Source organism: Neoarius graeffei, chromosome 2 (assembly GCF_027579695.1).
Source record: "Neoarius graeffei isolate fNeoGra1 chromosome 2, fNeoGra1.pri, whole genome shotgun sequence".
Lineage (NCBI taxonomy): Eukaryota > Metazoa > Chordata > Actinopteri > Siluriformes > Ariidae > Neoarius > Neoarius graeffei.
In genome coordinates, this window is record NC_083570.1 from 52,597,445 (window position 1) to 52,614,634 (window position 17,190).

The window sequence follows — 17,190 nt, forward strand, 5'->3', positions numbered from 1 at the left end:
CTGTTGCCTCACAGCAAGAAGGTCCTGGGTTTGAGCCCAGCAGCCAGCGAGGGTCTTTCTGTGTGGAGTTTGCATGGCAGGGGCGTAGCTTGGGGGGGTCCTGGGGTGCCTATGACAACCCCCCCCTTTTGTTGGACCATGTATTTTTTCAATAGCCGCATAAGAATATTAGAAAAGCACCCACTGTAATTTTTCTAACATTTTGTTAAACTAGATTGTCACCTCAGCCTCATGAGGGTTTCTATAACCTTGACTTCCTGTGGTTTGGGCACGAAAACCCAGTTTGTCAGAGTGTGTGCGGGAGAGGCGAATGTAATTGCAGATATGTTAAATAATACACAGTGCGATATGAGCATAAAGTGCGTGAAATGCACAGAACAGGCAAACAGTCTGCCTGCTGTTTCAAAGTCGTAATCGAGGAAACAGGCAGGAGGTCAATCAAGGCGCAGACAGAATATCAGAGGCAAAACTATACAAGATCAAGGGACAAGAAACAGGAGTCAAAAAACCAGGATGTCAACAAGAACAGGGACAGGGACCAAGGCTCTGTAAGGCACACTAGACGCGGCGTAATACTTTGCATCGTCCTTGCATGGGCGCAGTCCTTAAATAGCCTAAACATAGTTCATTGATTAAAGACAGATTTTCTTTGTTAACGGCGCACGTGCCAGAGCTCGTTAGGCACGCGCGCAGCCCGAGGCGCGCCTTCAGGTGCACGGGCCAAGGTGTGCAGGACTGAAATAGTTCTGCGCAAGCGCAACACGATCGCACTAGAAAGCATGGTCAAGCTGCCAGTGTAGCTGCAGTCTTTTTAGCTGCGAATTACGAGTATTTCCTCTTGCATTAATAATTCGCCATGTCAAAACAAGCAAAACTTTCCTCCTTTCGACGTGAAGACAGGTAAGCAATTTATTATATATTTTTTTTCCATCAAAGTTGCATTTTGTGGCTTCGAAGCTAGGTTTTAGTGTGCCGTTTCTAGAACACATCAAGAAAATGTGGAAGAAACAGCAATAATGGAAGAGCCGGTTTCTAAGCTACCTAAAACTCATCTCATTATCTCTAGCCGCTTTATCCTGTTCTACAGGGGCACAGGCAAGCTGGAGCCTATCCCAGCTGACTACGGGCGAAAGGCAGGGTACACCCAGGTCATCACAGGGCTGACATGTAGACACAGACAACCATTCACAGTCAATTTAGAGTCACCAATTAACCTAACCTGCATGTCTTCGGGGGAAACCAGAGGAAACCCACTCGGGCCCTCGCTGGCCACAGGGCTCGAACCCGGACCTTCTTGCTGTGAGGCGACAGCGCTAACCACTACACCATTGTGCCACCCACACTACCTAAAACTAGCAATGGTAATTATTTTTTGTTACATAATGTACTCAGGCTGCCAGTCAGTATGTGACACCCCCCCCCCCTTTGAAAAATCCTAGCTACGTGAATCTGCGTGGGTTTCCTCCGGGTGCTCCGGTTTCCCCCACAGTCCAAAGACATGCAGGTTAGGTTAACTGGTGGCTCTAAATTGACCGTAGGTGTGAATGTGAGTATGAATGGTTGTTTGTCTCTGTGTCAGCACTTGTCCAGGGTGTATCCCGCCTCTCACCCATAGTGAGCTGGGATAGGCTCCAGCTTGCCTGCGACCCTGTAGAACAGGATAAAGCGGCTACAGATAACACTGGGGAACACAATTTTTGTTGAGTTAGGTCTGACAGCTGTTTTTAACTAATTTTTGGGTGCGGAATCCAAAACTGATGTCAGTTTTCTCTATCACGTCAAGTTTTTGAACTATAGGATCCCTGTTTTCTTAAAAAATATGAAAAATACTGTACTTAACAGATATGTGCTTGTTTTATAAAAATTTACAAATATTGACATACAGTGAAATATGAAAGAAACAGGCATGACTGCAATGTTTATTTAACACTTATGTTTTTACAAAGGATATGGCTACTGTAATTATAATTGTGTGCAAGAAGAAACCTTTATTCATCACATGCACACTGAAATTCATCCTCTGCATTTAACTCATCTGAAGCAGTGAACACACACTCAGCAGCCACACCAGAACACCCAGGGGTTCGGTACCTTGCTCAAGGGCACCTCAGCCCAAGGCCACCCCATGTTAACCTAGCTGCATGTCTTTGGATTGTGGGGGAAACCCAGAGCAAACCCACACAGAAACGGGGAGAACGTGCAAACTCCACACAGAAAGGCCCTCACCGGCCACTGGGTTCGAACCCAGAACCTTCTTACTGTGAGGCAACCATGCTAACCACTACACCACCATGCCACCCATGCAAGTAGTTAAGGTAAAAATTTACATTTATAGCTCTTTCTGGAGTGTTCAACTTGAGGACTATCGCGTTTGATGCTCCAACAATAGTCAGCCATCATATGTACATCCCATCTACCCTGATAACATTCTTCCATAACCTTCAAATAGTCTTACTACAGTGGAATTTTGCTTATCTGGAGGGTAAGCTGTGGAGAAAAAACTTGACGTGCTAGAAAAAAAAACTGACTGCAATTTTGGAATCAGCATGCCAATTTTAGTTTTAATCAGCATAAAAATCTAACTCAACAGAATTTTTTTTTTCAAATTGTTCCCCAGTGTAATGGATGGATGGATGGATGGATGGAGTTCAGCCTCCGGCCGCTGGGTGTCGCTGTGAGTGCTCGGGTGCGTGAAACGCGGCCGCTGCTGTAAAGTGTAGCTTCCCCGGCACTATCTCCAGTGAGAACAGAGCAACATAGCATTCTGCCAGGTAACTCACTAATGTTTGATACGCTTAGAGATCTTTTCAACACAAAATTAATTTAATTTAAGTTAAATTAAAAGTAAAGGTCGAGCTGGCAGGAGTTTATCGTGATGTGAACATGTGTCTCTTTTACCTCGCGAGAGAAGCAAAAGTTGCTGCTTCATGCTGACTGAGCCTGTTAGCTTCCGCTCCATTAACCTGCGCTTTCTCACTCATTTTCACTCAGCTGTGCTGTAAGAACTCCAAAAATATGATATGATATGATTTGCGTTAGAGACTTGAGTTTGTGTCGCACTGGATTTTAGTTAGCAATGTTAGCTAGCCTGTGTACAATGCTAACTCATTCACTCAGCGAGTTACTTTCTGTTTCCTCTGTCTGTCTGACTGTCTGTCTCCCTCACCCTGCAGCACCTGCTGGCCTTTCTGTGGTTTTGCAGGATTTCTATAATAAGTCGTCGCAATGGTGAGTCAGTCCGAACTTCAAGTATTAAATGTTATTTATTTATTACCTACTTGCCAAACTGTATAATTCTCTACCTCTCAGATACTGTGTTTATATGATCTGATGTGTGTGTGTGTGTGTGTGTGTAGTCTCGGAGGTATGATTCAAGAACCACCATCTTTTCCCCTGAAGGTCAGTATCATTTATATATGACTATCTGTTGGCAGTTTTTTTTTTAAATACACTGACAGGGTCCAGGGGTATGAAGCTGATGGACTTTGGGCTATTTTTGACCAAGAGTCAAGTATAGCGCTTTTAACAATAAACGCTGTCGCAAAGCAGCTTTACAGAATTTGAATGACTTAAAATATGACCTAGGGTGGCACGGTGGTGTAGTGGTTAGCGCTGTCGCCTCACAGCAAGAAGGTCCGGGTTCGAGCCCCGTGGCCGGCGAGGGCCTTTCTGTGTGGAGTTTGCATGTTCTCCCCGTGTCCGCGTGGGTTTCCTCCGGGTGCTCCGGTTTCCCCCACAGTCCAAAGACATGCAGGTTAGGTTAACTGGTGACTCTAAATTGACTGTAGGTGTGAATGTGAGTGTGAATGGTTGTCTGTGTCTGTGACTTGTCCAGGGTGTACCCCGCCTTTCGCCCGTAGTCAGCTGGGATAGGCTCCAGCTTGCTTGCGACCCTGTAGAACAGGATAAAGCGGCCAGACATGATGAGATGAGAAAATATGAGCTAATTTTATCCCTAATCTATCCCCAATGAACACGACCCTGGCAAGGAAAAACTCCCTCAGACGACATGAGGAAGAAACCTCAAGACGAACCAGACTCAAAAGGGAACCCATCCTCATTTGGGCAATAACAGACAACATGACTATAACATTAACAGTCCGAACATAAAGTCAGCTTCATTGATGCTATAAATCCTTCACCGACAGAAACCCGAGCGCAAAACCGTTCACGACAACCGCAGTCCTAAAGTCAGCAAGTCAACTGCAGTCCCCAGCCACAAAAGCACCACTGCAAGAGTCCAGAGCGTCCCCCAGGCGTGACCCCCAATAAATGGATAGGAAATGCTAAAGAAAGAAAGCACAACTTGTATTCATCACACACTTGTGAAATGGAGTTTGCATATTCTCCCCGTGTCCGCGTGGGTTTCCTCCGGGTGCTCCGGTTTCCCCCACAGTCCAAAGACATGCAGGTTAGGTTAACTGGTGACTCTAAATTGAGCGTAGGTGTGAATGTGAATGGTTGTCTGTGTGTATGTGTCAGCCCTGTGATGACCTGGCGACTTGTCCAGGGTGTACCCCGCCTTTCGCCCGTAGTCAGCTGGGATAGGCTCCAGCTTGCCTGTGACCCTGCAGGACAGGATAAAGCGGCTACAGATGATGAGATGAGACACTTGTGAAATTTCTTCTCTGCATTTAACCCATCTAAAGTAGTGAACACACACATACGTGAGCACTGAGCACACACACATACCCAGAGCAGTAGGCAGCCATGCTAACAGCACCTGGGGAGCAGTTGGGAGTCAGGTGCCTCGCTCAAGGGCACCTCAGCCCAAGGCCGTCCCATATTAACCTAACCGCATGTCTTTAGACTGTGGGGGAAACCGGAGCACCCGGAGGAAACCCACGCGGACACGGGGAGAACATGCAAACTCCACACAGAAAGGCCCTCGCCGGCTGCTGGGCTCGAACCCAGAACCTTCTTGCTGTGAGGCGACCGTGCTAACCACTACACCACCGTGCCACCCAAATCATTGTTAAAATCATTTTACAAAAAATTAACACATTCTTACTGTACAGCGCCCTCTACAATTATTGGCACCCCTGTGTTAAAAGCCTTAAAGTTCATATTCTGGACCAATTTCGTGGTTTTAAAATTTTATTTATTTATTTGAAGAATGTCCCTTTACACACTCATCCAGAAGGGTAATTTTGCACAAGGCCATCTGTCTACAGCAGAAAAAAATAAAATAACAAAACGCATCTGGAAAAATCCCAAGGGAGTCTGGAGCCAGATTCGTGATGTCCCCTGCGGAAGCGCCAGCAGGCTGCGAGAGCTTTGCACGGTTTCAGTGCACAGCCTGTGTAGACCAAGTGCTCCCATTTCTCTCTCATTGTCCGGTCTTTTGGGAAACGATGAGTACTAATCCCATCAAGATTGGTGTTGCTACACCCTCCTACGATACATCTGTTAACCATTTTAATAATTACGTGATAACGTTGAAGAAATTTGCAGAAAACCACCAGGTCGTTTTCTCATAAACAAACCAGCGCTGACGTAGGATTCAGAAGGAGGCGTCCCGCACGCGACGTCACGAAAATCAGTGTTTCCCGGGAAATCCAAACGCCAAGTTTTTTCAGAGGCGGACCAATTCGCCTCAAATGGCTCGATTTCAACTGAATTTTTCTGGTATTGCGCAAGGTCAAAAAATTGCAGAGAATGCAGAATGTTACAGATATTTGACCAAAGTTTAATATAAAATAGGAGAATTACATTGATCTTGCTCCTGAATTTACCTGTGATATGCACTTTAAAATAAATTAAATTTTTATTGCAGAAGCATAATCTCTCACTGAAAATTGTAGAAAAATGTAACCCGTCTCATCTCATTATCTCTAGCCGCTTTACCCTGTTCTACAGGGTCGCAGGCAAGCTGGAGCCTATCCCAGCTGACTACGGGCGAAAGGCGTGTAACCCGTCACTCAAGTGAATTAAAAAAAAAAAATCCCTGACTAAGAAATAATTATTTTTCATAAAATCACCTGTTCCACAATTATTGGCATCCATAATTCCTAGAAAATAAATTAATTGAAGCATTTCTGTCATTTCTACTGTAGTTTATAAAGTTGATCAGAGTATCGAGGAACCTTTTAATTAGTAATTCATCACATCCTGTTTCCCTGGGGTATAAATATTATGTTACACAGAGGCCTATTTCTCTTATCCACTCTTCAACATGGGAAAGACAAGAGAACACACCATTCAAGTAAAGCAGATGTGTGTCAGCCTTCATAAGTCAGGCATTGGCGACAAGAAAACAGCCACTCGCCTACACCTGCCCATATCTACAGTCAGAGGAATCACCAAGAAGTTTAAAACACTGGAACAGTGGCAAACAAGCCTGGACGAGGATGCAAGTTTATCTTGCCACTACGCACAGTGAGGAGGATGGTAAGAGAAGTAAAAAGTTCTCCAAAGCTCACTGTTCAAGAATTGCATCAAAGAGTAGCATCTTGGGGTCACAAAGTCTCCATAACAACCATCAGGCGCTATCTACATGCCAACAAGCTGTTTGGGAGGCTGCACAGAAAAAGCCTTTTCTCACTTACAAGCATAAACGTAAACATCTGGAGTTCGCTAAGCGGTACTGGGACTTCAACTGGGACCGTGTGCTTTGGTCAGATAAGACCAAGGTAGAGCTTTTTGGCAACAAACACTCTAATACATCACAAAAGATGAGTATGCGGAAGAGCACTTCATGCTCACTGTGAAGTATGGAGGAGGATCAGTGATGCTGTGGGTCTGTTTCTCTTCCAAAGGCCCCGGGAACCTTGTTAGCGTGGATGGCATCATGAACTCTTTGAAATACCAGGACATTTTTAAATCAAAATCTGGTGGCCTCTGCCCAAAAGCTGAAGCTGGGTCGTCACTGGGTCTTTCAGCAAGATAATGACCCTGAACATGTGGCCAAATCTACACAAAAATGGTTCACCAGACAAAATCAAGCTCCTCCCATGGCCATCTCAGTCCCCAGACCTCAACCCAATTGAAAACCTGTGGGGTGAGCTGAAGAGGAGAGTGCATAGGAGACGACCCAGGACTCTGGATGATTTAGAGAGATTGTGCAAAGAGGAATGGTCGAAGATCCCTCTCTCTGTATTCTCCCATCTTGTGAAATGTTATAGGAGAATATTAAGTGCTGTCTTGTTGGCAAAAGGGAGTTGTACAAAGTATTAACATCGGGGTGCCAATAATTGAGATGCACGTGATTTCATGTAAAATAATCATTTCTTAATGTGGGATTTTTTTTTTTCCCCCACTGAATAAATGCATTTGAATTAAAGGTTGGATTTTCCTCTTTTTTTGCATTGTTGTTCTATATTTATTTTAAAAAAAGAATTTATTAGAAGCCTAAGAACATATCTTAATGAGGGGTGCCAATAATTGTGGAGGGCATTGTCAGTGTGAGACTCATTTGACATTTCAGCTGAGACTGATGCGCCTATTGCACATTCCTGAATACATTTTTTTTCTGTGTGAAAAAATAAATGAACTTTCATGCGTAAACAAAATACCCAATTACAATAAATGCATACTTTTTTTTTTACAAGAAACATAATTAACATTAATTGGGTGAAACCACTCCAATCCGTGCATGAGGTGGTGCGCGTGCCCGAGACTGGCACTACAAAGCCACCCCGGCCTCTGCAGTTCGGGTCCTTTAATCCAGGAACCCGGAAGTCCTGCAGTAACCAACCACAGTGAAGCAGCGGGAAACTGCAGCTCTCGCCGACACAATCACAGATACGGAAAATAAAAGACCTGAACTTAACCAGTGTGTGTGCTGTTATATGATTTACTGTAACTGTGTATGGTCAGAAAAAATGATAGATAAGCGTAACCGTTGCCCAATAACGCTACAAACACCCAAAAAGTTATTTAGCTGCTGGCTAGCTGCAGCTTCCAGCGTTACTGTGTGTCAGTGTAGTGGAACGCAGGGACAGACCTCAGTGTGCACAGCTCTGGGTCACAATCTGTGTGTATGCAGCCGGCCAGGTGGTTTTCTACTGCGCTCACGTGGCCACTTCAGGTAGCCCCGTATGCATTCGTTTAATGGTCTTCTGCATGTTAAATAGTTACAAAATTATAATAAAGCGAATACTTTATGATTTATTTGGTGTATACTGATGAAGTTACGTTTTTTTGGCCAAGGGAAGGGCGGCTGGCCAGAATTTTAACGTGGCGGCGGTGGAGAACACTAAGATCAAGAGATCATAATGTCACCCATAATCATGTCTAATGATATAAAGAACCCAGTTAATTGTTCTGACAGAAATCCACTTCTTATCAAGATTTCAGATACAAGATTTATGCTGGGATCAGACTACATGAATTCAGTCTGATTTTGACACTTTTTTGGGTTGCTGACACATTTCCAGCATCACGCTCGAATATGAACGTCAGGAATGATGACCAGGCCTTGTAGCGTGACAATTGTAGAACAGCAATTTTGCTCAGGCTTGTAGTGCTGCCAGTTTCCTGACCAAGACACGGAAAGAATATATGGTACTGTGCCTCATCTGACATAGTGACCATTGTGAAAGACAAAAACATTGTGTATTCTGGTCCTGGTATAAACTAGTGTCAGCCTTCAAAATCTGCACAGTTAATCTCAGACCCATACGATCTTACATACATGAAAAGCACTCAAGACTGCTGTATTAGAACATTTGCTCAATGTGGTGCTTGGCGAATGCTCTTTCTGACCTGTTTCTTCTGTCTCTAACAGGGCGTCTTTATCAGGTCGAATATGCAATGGAAGCTATCGGTCATGCTGGTACCTGTTTAGGGATTTTAGCCAACGATGGTGTGTTGCTGGCAGCAGAGAGACGGAATATCCACAAGCTGCTGGATGATGTGTTTTTTTCAGAGAAGATCTATAAACTTAATGAGTAAGTGGCTGAAAATCTATCTATAATAAGCTCTCTGGATAAAAAAAAAACTTGTATATTCACACCCCACCAATACTATCAGGTGAGGATTCCAGTGGTGTGTCAAGAATTTCTGTCTGTCTTAGTCCACTCTTTCACTGAGTACAGAGCAGTTTAGCTGGAGGTTTATCAAAGTGTCCCACTGAACTCCTCAAACAAGCCAAGGACAGATTTAGCTGTTTAAATTATATTCGTGAGAGCAGTGGGATCCCTAGATCACTCCAGTGTTCTAATGGTACAATGTGTTTGCTCATTGCCTCAGAAGGCTAATGGATGATTAGAAAACCCTTGTACAATCATGTTAGCACAGCTGAAAACAGTTTAGCGCTTTAGAGAAGCTATAAAACTGACCTTCCTTTGAGCAGATTGAGTTTCTGGAGCATCACATTTGTGGGGTCGATTAAATGCTCAAAATGGCCAGAAAAATGTCTTGACCTATATTTTCTATTCATTTTACAACTTGTGGTGGGAAATAAAAGTGTGACTTTTCATGGAAAACACAAAATTGTCTGGGTGACCCCAAACTTTTGAACGGTAGTATATATATATATACACACACACACACACACATATACACACAGGCAAAAAAGTATTTAGTCACCAATTGTGCAAGTTCTCCTACTTAAAAAGATGAGAGAGGCCTGTAATTATCATAGGTACACTTCAACTATGAGAGAAAAAAAATCCAGAAAATCACATTTGTCTGATTTTTAAAGAATTTATTTGCAAATTATGGTGGAAAATAAGTATTTGGTCAATAACAAAAGTTCATCTCAATACTTTGTTATATACCCTTTGTTGGCAATGACAGAGGTCAAGCGTTTTCTGTAAGTCTTCACAAGGTTTTCACACACTGTTGCTGGTATTTTGGCCCATTCCTCCATGCAGATCTCCTCTAGAGCAGTGATGTTTTGGGGCTGTCACTGGGCAACACAGACTTTCAACTCCGTCCAAAGATTTTCTATGGGGTTGAGATCTGGAGACTGGCTAGGCCACTCCAGGACCTTGAAATGCTTCTTACAAAGCCACTCCTTCGTTGCCCGGGCGGTGTGTTTGGGATCATTGTCATGCTGAAAGACCCAGCCACGTTTCATCTTCAATGCCCTTGCTGATGGAAGGAGGTTTTCACTCAAAATCTCACGATACGTGGCCCCATTCATTCTTTCCTTTACACGGATCAGTCGTCCTGGTCCTTTTGCAGAAAAACAGCCCCAAAGCATGATGTTTCCACTCCCATGCTTCACAGTAGGTATGGTGTTCTTTGGATGCAACTCAGCATTCTTTCTCCTCCAAACACGACAAGTTGAGTTTTTACCAAAAAGTTCTATTTTGGTTTCATCTGACCATATGACATTCTCCCAATCCTCTTCTGGATCATCCAAATGCTCTCTAGCAAACTTCAGACAGGCCTGGACATGTACTGGCTTAAGCAGGGGGACACGTCTGGCACTGCAGGATTTGAGTCCCTGGCGGCGTAGTGTGTTACTGATGGTAGCCTTTGTTACTTTGGTCCCAGCTCTCTGCAGGTCATTCACTAGGTCCCCCCGTGTGGTTCTGGGATTTTTGCTCACCGTTCTTGTGATCATTTTGACCCCACGGGGTGAGATCTTGCGTGGAGCCCCAGATCGAGGGAGATTATCAGTGGTCTTGTATGTCTTCCATTTTCTAATAATTGCTCCCACAGTTGATTTCTTCACACCAAGCTGCTTACCTATTGCAGATTCAGTCTTCCCAGCCTGGTGCAGGTCTACAGTTTTGTTTCTGGTGTCCTTTGACAGCTCTTTGGTCTTGGCCATAGTGGAGTTTGGAGTGTGACTGTTTGAGGTTGTGGACAGGTGTCTTTTATACTGATAACGAGTTCAAACAGGTGCCATTAATACAGGTAACGAGTGGAGGACAGAGGAGCCTCTTAAAGAAGTTACAGGTCTGTGAGAGCCAGAAATCTTGCTTGTTTGTAGGTGACCAAATACTTATTTTACCGAGGAATTTACCAATTAATTCATTAAAAATCCTACAATGTGATTTCCTGGATTCTTTCCCCGCATTCTGTCTCTCATAGTTGAAGTGTACCTATGCTGAAAATTACAGGCCTCTCATCTTTTTAAGTGGGAGAACTTGCACAATCGGTGGCTGACTAAATACTTTTTTGCCCCACTGTGTGTGTATTTATTTATATATATATATATATATATATATATATATATATATATATATATATATATATAAAAAATGAATGACACATACCAATCAGACATGATATTATGAGCATTGAGAGGTGAAGTGAATAACATTCATTGTCTCATTACAATGGCACCTGTCAAGGTGTAGGATATATTAGGTAGCAAGAGGAACGGTCAGTTCTCAAAGTTGATGTGTTGGAAGCAGGAGAAATGGGCAAGCGTAAGGATCTGAGCAACTTTGACAAGGGCCAGATTGTGATGGCTAGATGACTGGGTCCGAGCATCTCCAAAATGGCACATCTTGTGGGGTGTTCCCAGTATGCAGTGGTTAGTACTTACCAAAAATGGTCCAAGGAAGGACAACCGGTGAACCGGTGACTGGGTCATGGGTGTCGAAAACTCACTGACTGACAAGGGGCACGAAGGTTAGCCCATATGGTCCAATCCCACAGAAGAGCTTCTGTAGCACAAACTGCTGAAAAAGTTAATGCTGACACCTTTCTGTTTTAGGCAGCATTATTCCAGATTTGCATGTTGATTTGCTTGTCTTGCCTTATCAGGGACAGTAAGATGACTCTTTTGGTCTGGTAGTGTAATATCAGCAATAAACATCACTGGATATTGTGTAAAGATGATGACGATCTCCTTATAACCCACAAAACTAATGCACACGCTGTTTCCATGTATTGTTATTTATCCATTCATCAGTTATCTGTAACCACTTATCCTGTGCAGGGTCACAGGCAAGCTGGAGCCTATCCCAGCTGACCCTGGACAAGTCTCTGTCATTGCAGGACTAACACATAGAGACAAACAACCATTCACACCTATGGTCAATTTAGAGTCACCAGTTAACCTAACCTGCATGTCTTTGGACTGTGGGGGAAACCGGAGCACCCGGAGGAAACCCACGCGGACACGGGGAGAACATGCAAACTCCACACAGAAAGGCCCTCGCCGGCCACGGGGCTCGAACCCAGAATCTTCTTGCTGTGAGGCGACAGCGCTAACCACTACACCACCGTGCCGCCATATTGTTATTTATAATGTCATTTTGTTGTGTTACAGAGACATGGCATGCAGCGTAGCAGGAATCACATCTGATGCCAACGTCCTCACTAATGAACTCCGGCTAATCGCACAGAGGTGAGAGAAACCATAATGGGAAAAATATTTTAGACCCCTTGCATATAGTGCTTCTCCACTGAAGAGCACAGCTCACAACGGCCTCGGTAAAAATCGGAGCACTGTAAATATTTCACACAGGTATCTTCTCCAGTACCAGGAGCCTATGCCCTGCGAACAGCTGGTTACAGCTCTGTGTGACATCAAACAAGCTTATACACAGTTTGGAGGTATCACCTTCATCTTTTGGAGAAATATTAGTCTGTTAAATCTTGGAGAAAGCTGGAGGCGTGAACGCTGCTGTTGCTGCTGTGTTTGTAGGGAAAAGACCATTTGGTGTGTCTCTGCTATATATGGGCTGGGATAAACACTATGGCTTCCAGCTGTACCAGAGTGACCCCAGTGGAAACTACGGAGGCTGGAAGGCTACCTGCATCGGAAACAACAGTGCGGTAAGCGTGCCTCTGAGTGCACACTGTGTAGCGTGGTGTAGTAGATGTGCAGGCGTGTGAAAGAAACAGAGTAGGCAGAGCTTCCAGGTTTCTAAACATAAAATTAAGGTACGCCAATAAGTGTGTTTTTCGATCACCTGTGAACAGAGATGGGCAGAGTAGCCAAAAAATTGTACTCAAGTAAACTTGTTACTTTAAAATACTAATTACTCAAGTAGCACTAAAAGTAGCACTACTCTTTCCAGTTTTTCTAGGGAAAACCCTGTGCGTGTTTTTTTTTTTTTTTTTTAATCCTGCTTATCAAGTCCTTTTGCACCGTGTGTGTGTTAATCAGCACGTTCAGTCATGGGTGTATAAACTAGCCCTTAATTCATGATTGGAAGTTGATACACGTATGTACAGTATATTCATTTACATTGGCCTTGACAAAATTTTTTTTTATATTTTACACTTTAACTTATCAGCAGTGTTCAGAATCTTCTCCTCATCAGTTGAGAAGTCCACTATCTGTGCACATTGACAAGACTGTGAAACCCTAAAAGGTGAAACTTTAAACTCTTTAAACTATAAAACTGTTGAAACAACAGACTGTGTTTTGCTTGGGGAGGAAAAAAATGCCGTCTTAAAGGTCATTCTTAACTGTACCAGAGCTGTTACCGGTTAGTAACGTGATTTCATGTAGCCCTCCAGCTTATTATTTATGTCTTGCCTTCAAATTCCCAAATCTCATCTCATCTCGTTATCTCTAGCCGCTTTATCCTGTTCTACAGGGTCGCAGGCAAGCTGGAGCCTATCCCAGCTGACTACGGGCGAAAGGCGGGGTACACCCTGGACAAGTCGCCAGGTCATCACAGGGCTGACACATAGACACAGACAACCATTCACACTCAGATTCACACCTACGCTCAATTTAGAGTCACCAGTTAACCTAACCTGCATGTCTTTGGACTGTGGGGGAAACCGGAGCACCCGGAGGAAACCCACGCGGACACGGGGAGAACATGCAAACTCCACACAGAAAGGCCCTCGCTGGCCACGGGGCTCGAACCCGGACCTTCTTGCTGTGAGGCGACAGCGCTAACCACTACACCACCGTGCTGCCCCCAAATTCCCAAATCTTTTCAGTAAAATTATTTATAACTTTACATGGATTCAGTTCATGGATGAAGAACCAAGATAAACTTTCTCAATGTAAAACTGATAAATCCAGTTTAGCTAGCTAACCCAGACTAGTTGTTGGGAATTTTCTAACTACAGTATTAATGTGTAAAGTTGGTTTAGGACTTTTTTTTTTTTTTAATGCCTCCGCCACCGTAAGGTGCAGGAGGCATTATGTTTTTGGGTTGTGCGTGCGTCCGTCCGTCCGTGCGTGCGTCCGTCCCGCAACCTTGTGAACGCGATATCTCAATGGCAGATGAAAGGAATTTCACCAAACTTTCACCATTTGTGCATTTGGGGACAAAGATAAGCTGATTAGATTTTGCGATCAAAAGGTCTAAGGTCAAGGTCACTGTGAGGTCAAATGTCTGTCCGAAAACCTTGTGAACACAATATTTCCAAGGCTAATGCAAGTAGCTTCACCAGGTCAAGATTACTGTGAGGTCAAATCTCCATCCCCAAATCACAACTTAACAAGGCGTGTAGTCTACCGGGCGGAGGCATCCCCATTGACACCGTTGGCGTCAAGTTCTATCTAGTTAGTTTTTTTTTTTTTATTAATAACCACATGTGCATTGAACTATTTCATAACTACACTATATGGCCAAAAGTTTGTACACACCTGACCCTCACATCCATATGTGCTTGTTGAACATCTCATTCCAGATTTATTTCTTATTTCCTGTTATAATAAGCTCCACTCTTCTGGGAAGGCTTTCCACTAAATTTTGGCTGTGGGGGAATTGGGATCATTCAACCACAAGAGTATAAGTGAGATCAGGAACTGATGTTGGGTGAGGAGGTCTGGGGTGCAGTTGGAGTTCCAGTTCATCCCAAAGATGTTGGGGTTCTTCGACACCAGTCTCAGCACATCATGTTTTCGTGGAGCTTTGTGCACTGGAGCACTGTCATGCTGGAACAGGTTTGGGCCTGTAAGTTCCAGTAAAAGAAAACTGTAATGCTACAGCATACCATCCATCTGTTATCTGTAGCCGCTTTATCCTGTTCTACAGGGTCGCAGGCAAGCTGGAGCCTATCCCAGCTGACTACGGGCGAAAGGCGGGGTACACCCTGGACAAGTCATCGCAGGGCTGACAGCTGACGGTCAATTTAGAGTCACCAGTTAACCTAACCTGCATGTCTTTGGACTGTGGGGGAAACCGGAGCACCCGGAGGAAACCCACGCGGACACGGGGAGAACATGCAAACTCCGCACAGAAAGGCCCTCGCTGGCCACAGGGCTCGAACCCAGAACCTTCTTGCTGTGAGGCGACAGTGCTAACCACTACACCACCGTGCTGCCGGCTACAGCTATACCAATACATTCTATATCATTGTGTGTTTCCAGTAATTTGTGGTTGGGTCCATTTGAATGTGATGGTCAGGTGTCCACAAACTTTTGGCCATGTTGTGTGTATGGTGTGTACGTGTGCATGCATGCCTGTGTTTTCCAAACTTGCACTTTTATAATAATATGCTTACATAAAGCCATTTAAAAACATTCCATTCAATCTTTCCCCCCCCCCAGTTAGTTTTGTTTAAACAGATGCATTAAAATATTGATGTTTTCAGAGCAGTTATTTATGTGCCTTACTCATTAACACTGTTTAAAAATGGGGGGAAAAAAAAGCTAGCAAATTTGTGCTTATAACAAATGTAGGGTTTTCATTTAAACAGCTTCATTTGAGCAGCTCAGAGCTAATTAAAGGACATTCAGTAGTTGTTTATTATCTGTAATGTGTAGCACTGTAAATGAATACTTGGTTCACTGTGAAGTGTTGGTCAGTAGGGGGTGTGGGAGCATCAGCAATGCCAGTCAGTGTGTTCAAGAACATTCTGTCCTATCAGTGAAAGCTAAAAAAAAAAAATCTTGACTGATTCTGAAAGCAGTTTTATTCCATTCTTGTTTCTGTTAGTCATTTAACTGTTGCCTGATTATTGTTCCTTTTTATATTTAAAAAAATCAACAACCTACACATTTCTGAACGTGTGTTTGTTGTAGGCTGCTGTGTCAATGCTGAAGCAGGACTTTAAAGAGGGAGAGATGACGCTCTCTTCAGCTCTCGCTCTCGCTGTTAAAGTCCTCAACAAGACCATGGATGTCAGCAAACTCTCTGCAGAGAAAGGTGTGCATGAAAGAATGAAATGGAAAAAATGCAGACACCTTTGACTAGTTAATAGCGATGCCTGCCTGAGAATTCATTATACATAGCTGTGGCTGTTGCCCTGTTTGAACCCTGACATGCAGCTTTAGAATTTTTTTTTTTTTAACGTGGTGTAACAGTGTTCCTGGTTTCCTTATCTATCTATCTATCTATCTATCTATCTATCTATCTATCTATCTATCTGATTAGATAAAACTTTATTGATCCCTTTGGGAGGGTTCCCTCAGGGAAATTAAGATTCCAGCAGCATCATTACAGATAAACAGAGAAAAGAAATAGAGAGAACTTCTAGATAAACTAAAATTAAGTATTTACATATACAAATATAAAAAGAATAAAATATGGGGAAGAGAGGAAGGGGGGGCAGCAGGAGAGAGATTGCACTTTATATTGCACATTGTCCGGTATTGCTTATTGCTCGTGTGTGTGTGTGTAAAGTGAATAGTTTATGCTAGTCACCATGTTTAGCTTGTATTGTCTGTCCTGCTGATTCTGCGCCTCCCTCATGTGTTTGTCTAGTTGAGATCGCCACGTTGACGCGAGAGAACGGTAAGAGCAGAATCAAGGTTCTCCAACAAAAAGAGGTGGAAGAGTTGATTAAGAAGCATGAAGCAGAGGAGGCCAAGGCGGAGAAAGAGAAGAAAGAGAAGGAACAGAAGGAGAAAGACAAATGAGAAACCGACACGTCCTACTTTCTAGAATCCCAAAAAAAAAGTAGGGGGGTGTTTGATTTCATAAAATACCACTCAGTTCTGTCTGTATGTTTTAACTTTTTTTCTTTAATAAACAACACTGATCAGTGTCTGGTTGGGTCACGGCTACTCTGAGCATCACTGTTTAAAGGAAAAAATATTTTAAAAGTTATTAAGCTCTTAAAGCAGTGTGTGTATTTAATCGATACATCTGGAATTGGTTGCTGGGGGGGGGGGGGGGGGGGGGGTCTTATTTTTTAAACAAGTTTAAATTCATGAGGAAGAACCTGTATGCAATGGACGTTGGTAGATCCTACACGTTCTGAATTGTTCTCATTTGCATAAAGAAATGCCTCGCTAAATTGCTCTATATGGTGAATATCTTCCCTTTAAAAAGTCATGTAGCTAAAACTGAAGCTGAGATACTGAGGAAACCAAAGAAATGTTTATTTGGCATGTTTAATGAGTGGTTTGTCTCAGAAACCAAT

General features: G+C 43.4%; 1 protein-coding gene across 1 annotated transcript; it reads left to right on the forward strand.

Moving 5' to 3' along the window:
* Nucleotides 1–2,682: 2,682 nt before the first annotated feature.
* Nucleotides 2,683–16,812, forward strand: psma4 (proteasome 20S subunit alpha 4). Its single transcript, XM_060914390.1, has 9 exons — nucleotides 2,683–2,771; nucleotides 3,174–3,228; nucleotides 3,357–3,399; nucleotides 8,729–8,891; nucleotides 12,179–12,256; nucleotides 12,377–12,465; nucleotides 12,557–12,687; nucleotides 15,848–15,971; nucleotides 16,530–16,812. Exons 2-9 carry the CDS (start codon nucleotides 3,226–3,228, stop codon nucleotides 16,682–16,684), a joined length of 786 nt encoding a protein of 261 aa, XP_060770373.1. The 5' UTR covers nucleotides 2,683–2,771; nucleotides 3,174–3,225; the 3' UTR covers nucleotides 16,685–16,812.
* Nucleotides 16,813–17,190: the final 378 nt, after the last annotated feature.

Excerpts from the sequence above, each read along its gene's own strand:
- psma4 (XM_060914390.1), top strand. Across the intron at positions 12,688-15,847 it reads GCATCGGAAACAACAGTGCG|GCTGCTGTGTCAATGCTGAA; the intron begins GTAAGCGTGCCT and ends TGTTTGTTGTAG. Across the intron at positions 15,972-16,529 it reads CAAACTCTCTGCAGAGAAAG|TTGAGATCGCCACGTTGACG; the intron begins GTGTGCATGAAA and ends GTGTTTGTCTAG.